Source organism: Anguilla rostrata, chromosome 17 (genome assembly GCF_018555375.3).
Source record: "Anguilla rostrata isolate EN2019 chromosome 17, ASM1855537v3, whole genome shotgun sequence".
Taxonomy (NCBI): domain Eukaryota; kingdom Metazoa; phylum Chordata; class Actinopteri; order Anguilliformes; family Anguillidae; genus Anguilla; species Anguilla rostrata.
In genome coordinates this window covers 28,467,541-28,480,455 of record NC_057949.1, presented here as the reverse complement: position 1 = coordinate 28,480,455, position 12,915 = coordinate 28,467,541, and the positions used below count along the sequence as shown (strand labels likewise).

Sequence of the window (12,915 nt, the reverse complement as noted above, 5' to 3'; positions counted from 1 at the left end):
CGAAATTCATAGCTTCATTGGGAAAAAAAAAAAATTTCATTGAAATTCATTTTTTCCCCCCTCGCCCCCGCCCCCCGCCCCTGTAGGGGACTTGAATGTCTGGTCTTAATCTCTACTAAATGTTCAATAAAATTTGACAGTCAGTAAAAAATAAAAATAAAAATGTTTCACTGCAATGTGTCTTTATCTCTATCTATTACAATTGTATTCTGTAAAAAATGTAAATACTCAAACTTTTTTTTCTTCCTGGGTCTCAGGAGGATATAATGAATTTAGAACGTTCACAGTAACAGGTGAGAAATACACCTTAGTGGCATACCTTTGGTAACTCGCTTTGAAAGAAAATGGATTGACATGGAAGAGCAGGATGGGTAACTGTACAGATTGTTCAAAGGCATTAGGGCAGCTTTATAAGTCACATTAAAGAATAAAAAAGCAAAAGACATTATAAGCCCTTATATATATCAAATAGCTTACACTGCATCACCCCAGGAGTTCCTGGGGCCAGGCATTCAGCACACAGTTATATCTGCATGTCCTTCCATTCATTGGATAATTAGTTGCTAAGGGTAACCTTTTTCACTGAAGCACGCGCATGCAGTTATGACTTTACACACTTTACACATCTTCCTTTTATATTTGGATGGAATACTGGATGTATCACATGGGCAATAAAACAGATTTTAGCATTGAATCTATTCTTGAAGACATCACTGAAATACACAATTTTTGACTGTGCCACCATATGTGTGTGCGTGTGTGCGTGCGTGTTCATGTGTTTGAATCAAACCCCAACGCAAGGATTTAGAAAAACACATTTTAATGCACAGTTAAGCACTATTATCATACAATTCTTAGAATTTCAATATATGCTTAAGTTTATTTTTCATTTTACAATACGTATGTACAATTCCATCTTTTCCAATATGTAACATTAAAAAAAAAGAAAAAATAAAAGAAGCACAAAATAGCTAAATTAATAAATTAACAACTCCTTCCACAAAACAATGAAAACAAAACACACGTACGACACACTGTCTCAATCTTACTCACTGCACAATAGTCTTCTTCACTGAAAGTGTTTTTTTCCCCCCAACATACAAAATACACAATCTGACCCTCGTTTATCTTAGTTACAACTTTTACCGTGAACAAAAAGCATTATATATAAAATTCTGGGTGACAACAGTTTCAATAAATAAAAATGAAAAAAAAAAAAAAAAAACGTGTTTTAATGCCACACGAACACAACAGACCATCAATAAAATACCTGAAAACTGAACGCCTGACCGATGCTGTTAGAGTACTGTGGGAAAGAGGGGCTGAAGCCTTCTTCTGTGTCTGGATTTTAGAAAGAAAGAACAAATGAAGTGCGAAATAAAAAAGGGAAAATGGCCAACAGGAGAGCTGTATTTCACTGACGTGAGGGGGGTCACACGTCAGTCATAAACAGTGTTGTCTTGACAACAACTGCAGTGAAGTGCCAGCGATGTAACAGGAGCTGAAGCACAAAGGGAAGAGAAACCCATGAGATAATCAACACAGGCCAGTTATGAGTCACTGCTGACAACTGAACCAAAAAAAATAAAAACAAATTTTTAAAAAATTAAATTAAATATTGCGATATATTTCAGTGGAATTTATTTCCATTGGGGATCGTTAACACGTTGAACTATGATAAACCTGCTTGGGTGATTACATAAAATGATGGTCCCCCCCTCCCCCTTTGTTTATATCATGATGCTAAAAAATATAAATAATCTCTACAAATTAAAAAAAAAATTATCGTGGAGGGGCCCACACTACAGGGTTATCCAGAGAACCCAAATTAAATAAAAAATTAAAAATTAAATTTTATGCAAGTGAATTAATTTAACGTTCCATTCCCCCAACAATAGACTGGGCTGTGGTGCTACAAAACTAGCCAATAAGGACTCTGCAGTAGTTAGGAGCTTCTTCCTACTATTTGAAAATGGCTGCACGGACGTCTTAGTCTGCAAAACATGCAGTATTCACCAACTAGCAAATTAATAATGGTGTTCAGGAGTGTGGCATTTCCTCAAAACTGCGAGCAACAGTTCCACACGTTGTGCTTCACATCACATCAAGTTTTTCCACAAGATCATGGACGAATGCCAAGTCAATCGCATGTCTAAACAATATTTGTAATGATAAACGCCCCTGATATGTATATAAACTTGCCAACAAAGGCATGATCACCTCTAACTGGGCAACATTCACATGGTGGGCACGATCTCGGGCCTAGAACCCGCTCACAGCAGCTGTGATGGTGTGAGGAGCTTTAATACACCTGGATTCCTTGTGCACAATTAGAAAGCTTTCTTTTTTTTTTTTTTTTTTCTGGGTTGTGTCGCCTTACAAAAAAAGTAGCATTCGATACATTTATCAGATGGCTCGAGCAGCCGTTGTGGGAGACTGGCTGAGCCACCCGACACAATACTGAAATTCTGCTTTCAAAATCCTGAGCCAGTGAAATAAGCATTCTGCTCTAGAAAAGCCCCTCATCCTAAGCAGCTCCAGTGACCCAGCCCTACGGTGACAGTGTTTACGTTCTTCAGAAGAGAGAATAAAAGAACAAACGTACAATCGGCCATACGTCTCCTCACTCACTTTTCATCTCCACCTCCATCTGCAGTTCCACCCATAATTCCCTGCTGTTGGGCGATGAAATGAGCATCGATCGAGAGCTCCCTACACAATGCCTCCTCTCCCTACCCCAGAGCCCACAGCCAGGATCCTCTTTCGTGCGTCGCTCTACCGAACGGCTCCATAAGCCTCTTTTGTTCGGAGTGACGGGGATACAATCGACAAGAAATGTTAACATTTACATGCTCAGAAAAAAAGGGGATTATTAATAAAAAAAAATTTTTTTTTTTTTAAAGGATCAAAATAGATGTTTCAGAAAAATAAAAATAAAAATCCTTAAGATTGGCATCTAAATCCAAACAAAACAACAGATTGGCTTTTACTTTTACGAGTATGTTGATCATTGTGGCGCATCAGTTCGGTCATTAAGGATATATTTGGGTTTGTTTTTTTTTCCCCAATTTGGACTCATTTTTCAAAATTATTTCGCCCGTGCACATCGATAATGATCATTTTGTCACATCTTTCTTTGCGGAGTTTCGCTCAGCCCAAGCACTAATGGGGGCCTGAAAATGAACCTTGAAATGTCCATTAAACAGTCTCCCTCAAAACAATAACCACACGGCCTGAAGCAGACGCTCACTGACGTCATTTTCCCCTCGGTCCATTACCAGGCATTTGGTGTCTGGCATTTCATTTCACAGACCACTTTCTTTCTAGCTCACAGTTATCTGTTAAACACATTCGTATATGTTAATAAAGCTTTAATTTAATGGAAAAAACACATTTAGAAGGCATTTCAAGGTTTGTTTGCGAGGCCACATTAGACGACAACACAGACAGAGCGGATCGATTCTTGGGATGACCAAAGCCGCACGAAGAAAGATCCGACAAAATTACTCCCACCACCGATCAGCATGGTGCAATTCAAACAAACGAAACTGAAGTTATCCTTTAACTGATGATAGGATTACAGGGCGCACCAGCATTTTTTCATGTAGAGTTCTTCCATTCATAAGGGAAGTTACGGATCATTATGAAATCATTAGTTGTGCAGCTCATATTGTATGAAGCAGCAGCCCGTATGAATTTTTTTTACATTGCAGTACTCAATTCATTTTTTTGAATACTCAAAAAGGAAAAAAACAATGACCCGGTCCCCCAAATCACTTTGCATCCGTCACAAGGGAACGCACATTATATTTTTTTCTTTGAAAAGTGCGCGCCGTAGTTACGCATGAAAATCAGATCCTTTTTTTTTTTTTTTTTTACACTCTTTCATGCTTTCAAAGATGTTTGGGCTCCAGGGAAAAAAACAAGACTCACCGCAATGCAATTATAATTTTAGTTGTCTATGATCTCTCCATTTATTCATGACCGTTTTCATAAATATGAATATGTCATACTCTCAGTAGGCTGCAGTGTTCTGTTCTCCCTCTGCACCCCCCAAATGATACACGCTCTGGGCTCTCTGGGGGGGGGGGGGAAGCAGAGGCATCTTCACGAAAAACGGCTTTTAATTAATCACACGGTGCCCACTTTTTGGAGCAGATCTTAGCGAGGGGGGGCCTGGACCTAGTCTCCCGACATCACAGCCGTGATCTATCAACTTAATTACATGGTGCTGTTTCCTTGTTTTTTTTTTTCACATGTAAATCGCACCCTGGAGCCACAACGCGACGTTCGTTCGGAAGGACTCAGCGATCTGCGGGGAAAAGACATTCGGAGTCCCAACGGTGCCTCAAACGCACGCTCGCTCACTCACTCGCTCATCCAGACGTATTCAGACCCAAGAACAACGGAAGGCCTCTGCCTAATAGGATGGGCAACGCTGACTTCCTGAAGAGCTGTCAATCACAGGGCAGAATGGCGGCGGATTTGCGGAGGGAGCGCACGTACCATAGAGGCGGGACAGCGTAGCGCCACTGTCTGATCCCAGCTGCGAGAGCTCTACTTAAACCCGGACTGCAATGCAAGAGCCTCAGAGATTAAAGCCTACTGAGATCACAGCTGATACCACAAGGCTTAGAGACTAGCATCAACCAGGAACCTTTAGCTGATTTTATTATTTTTATTATTATTATTTCAATTTAATGTCATATACATATTTGGAAGCAATACCATGTTTTTGGTTTGTGAATATTGTTAAATATTGAAACATTACTGATTGCTAATATATCCCAGTTAAAAAGCTGAAAGAAATATGTTTTAATGCATCAATATGTAATTAATTTATCAATTCTGCTCAAATAAAAGTGTTAGCACACATTTGAACGGGTCTTCCAGGGGTCACACGGTCATTACATTCATCCAAAGAGTGCCACTTCTGTCTTTTATTAATCAGGAACTTGGATAACTTGCGGGATAAATTAAAGTTTTCGGGTTAGGTGGTCCTGGATCAGCTGCTGAGAATGTGCTGTGTGCCCCCTGTGCTGGCCTGCTGTTCACGGCAACCAATCGAAACAATTTGGAATGTGGAACGTCCAATCACGGCGCTCCCGACCGAAGTCGCTCAACTCGCGAACCGAGCAACCCCGAAGTGAAACTTTTCCGTTTCCAGCAACCGAAGAGAAGAACGAACGTGACAGATCATCGCATTTCACAGCCGACCGAACAGGTCCAGGAGCACAGCACGGCAGCCTGTTACCGCGGTAACACAGGGGCGGACTGTTGAGACCCAAACCCGCGCTGGAAAACAGCGCTTCCCCTGTCGAGCGCTCGTGTTTACAGATTCCACTCTCCGCTCGCTGTGTACCTCACGCCAGTCACAGGCCAGCGGCTTCTACTTGCTGACGGGACGCGACAGGGAGGCGGCGGCGTTTCATTTTCTCTTTCGTTCTGCAGGAGCGGCTTTTAATTAGCGGGAGAGGAGACGAGATCGGCGCGTTAATTGCTCTGCGGAAATCGGGCGTGTGTTCGATGACCCGGGCCAGCACAGCGGCGGCGGTAACCTGTCCAATCGCATCGCAAACAATAAGGTCATGTACACTGCGGGTCCCCCCCCCCCCCCCCCCCCCGTCCCCCCAAAAAAAACAAGTTAATTTCGTACTGCCACTAATTTGAAACGTTGCAGTGATAATGCGGTGTCATCACATTGTTGAGGGAGCATGATATGTGTGCTTTCAAGGCAGTCAGGTGATTGAATTGGTAGCGGTTCGCGAGAGAAAGCCGGGATCGAACCTTTAGCATGCGCGTACAAAGAAGCAGGAGTTGGGAGTTGGTGCACCGGAGTTGGAAAATCCACGCTCCAGTCCGGAGTTGTGTTTCCCAGCCGTTTTCGTGCGATTTAATCGAGCGATTAAATGTGTGTGTGCGCAGACTGCGGGAGTGCGGCTGTGTGTGTACCTGCACTTGTGTGTGTGTGCGTGTGTGTGCACACTTGTGAGATATTCATCAATTACATTCATCTCTTCGCAGAGCTTCACTGGAGGATGCGACTCAAAGTCTTTCCTTTTGCTTCACATGACACAAGCTGTCCTTCCGCGTGCGCGTGCTTCCGAGCCGAACCTCGACCGACGTGAAGTTCATCGTGGATGCGAGACCACGAGCTCTCCCAGCTGTCGCCGGCTACGTGCGCACGAGCACGGCGGTCGAAGCGCGAGCGGAACGCCAGGCGAGGAGGAAAGCAGAGATTAGAGACGCGACAAACCGACAGCTTTTCTTCTCAAAAAAAAAAGCAATCGCAGGAGAAGGAAATCCCTCCTTATGACACTGGCGCATTCCTCCCAGTCTGCACGACCAGCACACAGAAGGCTGTCCCCCCAGTCAGTCCGTCTGGATTGTGTATTTTCCGTTATCCTTTCTTTTTTTTTTTTTAGCTCATCATGGTTCAGGTAAAATTCGTTCGCACCTCGTCAGTCTTCCCAAGCGCCGATCCTCAGTCCTTTTTTGTCAAGAGTGGAAAGTGTGCTCTCCATCCAAGGGGGAAAAAATGAAACATTACAAACGTCTCATTTTCAGAGTCACGTTTTGAAGATTTGTGCAACGTTCTGCAGGCTACAGTACACAGCGTGTGTATAACCGAACACCATAAGCACTGCACTTTAAACGTGAGATAATATGCCTTTACAATAACTCGATAAGTACTGGGATTGGGTGGGGGAATGCTTCAGGTTATCACAGACAGTAGGTCAGACGGTAATGGAGAAAGTTCTTCCTTCAGTCGATTCATGATGAACTGGAGGCTTATTCTCTGCAATATTTCTGAATATAACGTAGTTCTCACTGTACAATTCCATCCATTCATGTGTCTTTTAGAACAAAAAAGGAAAAAAAAAAATATTTAGAGGGAAGTATCCAGTTACAAACGAGGATTACCTGAAAATGTGGATTTGGCTTTTTTTTCTGTATAATTCCCCATGCATTGGTATCCTGGTCCTGTTATCCCATCAGAGTGTAATCACAGTCGAGGTGTATAGGAGTGAGGTTGAAAAAAAGGTCGAAAAAAAAACGGGTTACACCGCTCAGAATCAAGCGTTTATCCGACAAGGGTCACAAGAATCTCGACAAAATCCAACCAGAGGGCCGTACAACGGGAAACAAAGAAATGGTCTTTTCCAGAAAGCTACCAGTGCGATCTTCAAAAAACATTTTTTTTTTTGGTCTCTCATCCCTGACTTGTGTACCGCCGGTGTTCCGTGGGGTGCGGCCCCCACCCTCCCCCGTTTTTAGCAGAAGTGAGGCCGGAACCTGCCCTCCCCGCGCACCGCGTCTCCATCAAACGAGCGTTACCCTGTTCTGTTCACAGCGCCCCCTGGCGGCCCGGAGGAGGAAGGGCGGCCCTCACAGCGCGGAGGACTGCTTGATGCTGTGGAAGCTGACCCGCGTGGGCGAGGTGGGGATGGACATGGCGCGGGCCACCCGCGCCCGGATCGAGTGCTTGTCCTGCCAGCGGTGCCACCGCTTCCGGACCGCGGACCGCACCTGCGGGACAGAGGGGGGGGGGCGGGGGGTGGGGGGGGGGGAATGAGAGAGGGCGGGTCAGACTCTCAGATACCACCGTGAGGCGTGGTGAGACCGTTTCGCGATCCTACAAGCCCACTGTTTTATTGGGTTTTTCTGTAAAGCAAATCCAGCTAGAGAAAGGCTTTGATAACCGGTGTGTAAATGAACAGATTCTGCGGCATCCAAACTCTTAAGAGTACGACCCCATAGAAGACAGCAGAGAGAGAAGTCACACGCAGTCATCGCGTCACTTCCTGCGCATGGGCGGCAGACAGACTGCAGGTCCCTGACTGACCAGACGGGGGCGATGATGTGCACGATGAGCTCAGAGATGGACTGAACTCTCCCTCAACGGAACGACACTACAGCCAATTATCCCAGACAGCAAAAGCCGGAATCTAGACGCCCAGAGGGATGCAAATCTAGGTTGAGAGACATTTTCACATAAAACAGAATAGAATAGGTTAACCCCAATTTAGCTCAGGTCTTCCCCAGACTCCAGTTGGCTGGACAATTATCACTTTTCAACCAGATTTTGCACCTGAATGCCTAGGCGGTGTTTCACCGACACACACACACCGAAACCCAGTGTCTTTAGGGGACTAGCCACCCTGCGCACACACACACACACACTGTGTCTTCTGGGGATGAGCCACCCTGCGTGCACACACACACACACACACACTGAAACCCTGTGCCTTTGGGGGACGAGCCACCCTGTGCAGACACACACACACACACCCTGTGTCTTCTGGGGTACGAGCCACCATGAGCACACACACACACACACACACACTGAAACCCTGTGTCTTCTGGGGTACGAGCCACCCTGAGCACACACACACACACACTGAAACCCTGTGCCTTTAGGGGACTAGCCACCCTGCGCAGACACACACTGAAACCCTGTGCCTTTGGGGGATGAACCACCCTGTGCAGACACACACACTGAAACCCTGTGCCTTTGGGGGACGAGCCACCCTGTGCAGACACACACACTGAAACCCTGTGCCTTTAGGGGACGAGCCACCCTGTGCAGACACACACACTGAAACCCGGTGCATTCAGGGGGACGAGCCACCCTGCAGCTGCTCCAGCAGAGGAGATAAGCCCGTAATACCCGAGAGACGCAGCCAGCTCGGGCTTTAAGCTCAGCTGAGCACGCGCAAACATTTCTCATCCCGAGCATAACTCCTCCAGCTCCCGTGCAGACGGCCGGCAAAACCGCGCGGCTTCTGCCAAGAGCTCCAGCCAGCGGGCCTCTCTGCCGAGGCTTTGAGTGGCAGCTGCCGCCATTGTTGCCGTTTTTTGGCGAAAGGGGAAGCTCAGGATTATCTGCAGAAAAGGGCCCCTCCTCCTTCTTCAATTTAAACCATAAACAAGTGACAAAATCCACTACCTACAAGCGTTCATACTGTAAAACAACCACTATCCCCCTTCATCTCCATTAACCCTCTAAGGTGTGAGGTCACAGATATGTGATTAGAACGTTCTTAACTGAACATTCTAATGCTGATGATGTAACAATCACTACCGGTGACTGAAAGCAACGGAGTTCTAGAACACTGACTTTTGAAAAACATTTTTTTTTTTTTTAAACCCTTTCGATAAACTCTTTGATCTGACAGACAAACAAGGGATGAAAATCATTAAAATGTGTCACGTGTACATCTGTAACACATCCAGATCAACCATGCACTTGTGGACTTTTCAGAACTGGGGAACAGTTCTGACAGAGCTTCACAACTTGGCCACTTGTTTCTCCTCGACTCTTTAGGATAATAGCATAGGGACCTGACCAGCAAGTACACTTTCTTCCCATGGATTTAATATGGAAGTTTCCTCTTCTGTCAGTTTATGCTGGATGATCAGCAAGGCCACGGACAAACTGGTATTTATAGATATGTATGGAGAGGCAAAAAATAACTAGTGTAATGGAGTGTGCTATATAGTTAAATTAATAAAATGGTAAGCTCATGAGAACAGTGTGGTGTGTATGAGAGTAGGACTGATTCACTGGTCAGAAAAGCACAGAATCCCAATTCCTGCTGTTTTGAAAAAGACACCCTTGAAAATGAAAATGGGTTGTTTGTTACGCATCTTTACATCTCACTGAACATAATGGGCCGTAGACACATCACTGAGAGGTACTACAACTGCAAAAAGACCCAAATCACCCTCGTACAACGACAAAGAAATTAAAACATACCAGCAGCACACAATATTCATGCGAGTGTATATGAGCGGTAAGTGTGTGTAAATGGTTAATGTCAAATTTGGCCACAGATGAACTGCTTGAGTCACCTTAGGACATCGGAAGCAGTTGAGATGAGCATGCTAGGAGGTAACACTTCATACAGACACATTCTTTCATAATTTTTAGGGATAATTTTGCCCTTGGGCCTCCTCCCGAAAGATATAAAAAAAGAAAAAACGGTTTTCAGTTTGGCTGCTTGATTTGCAGTCTGGTAATTAGTGCACTAGAGTAGAGAATGTTCTGTTTCACGGAACAAGACACCACTTTTCGATTTTGTCTATCGAGTACATCCATGGAGGTGGTGTCCAAGATAAGTCTAGCGACTGTTGTTTTTCTCCTGATGTGGACACGCAATGCCGTTTCAGCACGGTCCTGACGAAGCAACGTAACATCGCAAAAACGCAAGGTCCTGACAGACATGTGACCGGTGGGGTCAGGTCAGGAGTCCTTCGCTGCTCCACCGTATCTCTGTCCTCACAAACCACAAACATACATGTTTTGTATTCCAAACCAGGGCACAAAAAAATGTAGTAAACAGTACTTAAAAAAACCTATTTATAAACTGATGTTGAAAACACATTTCTACAGCGGGAAAAACATGCTTTGGCTGAATAGGAAACTCACATGTGGCACAATCACAAAGGAAATTATCTGTCTTATGTATCCAATCTGGGACAGCTGCTCGTAAAAACAAATTGCTCTGGAATAACAAAAAAGGCTTTTCTCATCAAAGGTGATGTTAAACGAAATTCTTCTTTTTGGCCAACAGTTTTCAGTTACAATGGAAGACTCAGTGTGTTTATTTATTTATACGATATTTTCTTTTATTTTTAGTATTTACAGCTGTATATATGGTGCACTGCAAAATAGTGACCGGCCATCTTGGCTCCTTATGCTTGTGTTCCCTTGTGTGTCAAGCATGTTCAGAAATCAAAAGCCATTATGTATTGTGTGTCCTGTTTGGCTTCATACAATTTTTCAAGGCACTGGATACTCTCCTTTAGAGTAAAAATTTTTTTAAGTGGAAATATATTAAACCCAATTTTGGAGTCAATCCTCACACAAAGCGCTTGTTTTAATGTTGCCATTAAAACACGAGTACAAAAGCAACCAGCTCAAAAAAAGTGGGACTAAACGAAAATTCATTCAGGGACCTTTCTTTGACGGTTACTGCAAGCTTTGTCACGCTGTATTTAAACATTCACTTAAAATAATTCAGACTCACTTCGAACCACTGGAGTGGTACTTTGCATTCCACCAACATTTTACTTCTTATTTTCTTTTCTTTTTTATGAAGGAAGGGCAACCTTTTGGTTCTGAGTCACAGCTGTTATTTAAAGGTCCAGGAAACTGAAATGTGAGAATTCTTTGTTGAGTTGTTTTTTGCATTGACAAACGGCCAATAAATATTTTCCCCTTGGCTAAATGCCAGGTTTTCAGTGGGCGGGGTTAACTGAGTTAGTTAGTTATGCAACAAAAACCTTAAGTCCAATGAAATCCTTTCTACATATAATATGTCAATGATGCTCTTGCCACTTTTGTGTGGGTAAGGCAAGCTAAGTTGAAAATGCCTGAGCATTGCCCCTTCTCTGGATGAGAAGAAAGCAATACACAGTTTTTCTTTTCACAAAAATGAAGAGGCCTACAAGAAGTGGGAAAAGGCCTTCCCTAAACTGCTGGGGAAGCACAGAATCATCCAGAATGTGATTGTACGCTGTAGCATTAAGATTGGCCTTCACTGGAACTAAGAGGCCGAGCCCAAACCATGAAAAACAGCCCCTGGACCACGGGGTGTCCAGATACTTTTGGTCATGTAGGGTGGCTAGCAATGAGGAATTGGTTTACATACAAATATGAATGTCAATGAGCAGCAGGATACACGCCCACCTGGTCCATGTCTGCTGAACAGGTCACAATAATCTAATGGTGCTTATTACAATTTAATGATCGTAATTGGGTCAAAAAACTTGAAATAAATATTAAGAAGACAATCATAGTGTCGCTTCTGGGGAATATAACCACAGTTTCCTGGACCGTTAAGCCTCCCTTCTGCCTCTCGGACAGGCAGCGGAAGATGAATGACAGAACGAAGGAGCTCAGGTGCCATGGATGCGTTCCAGGCGGAGAAAAGACGGAGCCCTCACCTGGCGGAGGCGAATGACTCACACGCATAATTAATGGAAAACAATATGCAGGACAGAAAGGAATGTGTCCTGGCGGTCTCCGTCTCACACCCTCACCCCCTCCCCCCCCTCCCCCCCCCAAGCCCCTCAGCCCCCCCCCCCAAGCCCCTCAGCCCCTCAGCCCCCAGCCTCCCCTCCCCTCAATTGATAGTGTACCCACAAAGAGTTGTGCAGACCTTCACAACAGCTTCGACTTGTATACGTTTAGACTCACGGGTGTAGCTATGAATTCTGGGGCCCCCTGAAAGAATATTGCTCTGGGCCCCCCCACCTTTTTTTTAATGAAACAAATAAATTGTCGTTATTATTTTTTTAGCTGTGGGCCCCTCGAATCGTCACTACCTTTCACCCCACTCGTTCATACCATACAGATCAAGATAATGGCTTTTACGCGTGTGCGTACTAATACATTTGTACTTTGGTCCAACTGAAAAAAAAAATGCAGCATTAAAAACCCCTGGGTATCATCTGCAAAGGCCGTTCCACAGAAGTAAAATGAATTCCCAAAGGCATTATTTTATATGAAAAGCAATCTTTTCCAAACGCCAGGTATTATGTGCCAAACAGGACTTTTCTTCCATGAATATTTTATGCTGGGCCATATTTTTTTGTTCTATTTTTTGCTATTGATCCTAAAAGGGGATTAAGTGTGGTGTCATCTGAGCAATCTGAATCTGAGCTTGATTGATTTTCCTGTCCTTGAGCACCAGCCTCTGTCCCAAAACCCATTTTCCTGTTTCTGCTTTGCATCATGGGATAGGGAGGCTCAGAATACGGCAAGACGAGACCGCTTACCTCGCTGTTCAGGAAACAGTAGAACACGGACACGAAGAAACCCTGAGAGAGAGGGGGAAGAGAGGAGAAAAGAGAGAGAGGGGAGGGGGGAGGGAGAGAGAGAGAGAGAGAGGAGAGTAGGGAGAGAGA

General features: G+C 44.4%; 1 protein-coding gene across 3 annotated transcripts in view; it reads right to left on the bottom strand.

The window, feature by feature from the left end:
- Positions 1-803: 803 nt before the first annotated feature.
- LOC135242967 (corticotropin-releasing factor receptor 1-like) overlaps positions 804-12,915 on the bottom strand; it is a 182,608-nt gene continuing 170,496 nt past the window's right edge. For all 3 annotated transcript variants that reach the window (XM_064314344.1, XM_064314343.1, XM_064314342.1), the window contains exons 13-14: positions 12,787-12,828; positions 804-7,530 (exon numbers count right to left, since the gene is read on the bottom strand). In XM_064314344.1, the coding sequence (XP_064170414.1) occupies positions 7,390-7,530; positions 12,787-12,828 (183 nt within the window). In that variant the 3' untranslated portion in view covers positions 804-7,389. The remainder of the gene's footprint in view (positions 7,531-12,786; positions 12,829-12,915) is intronic.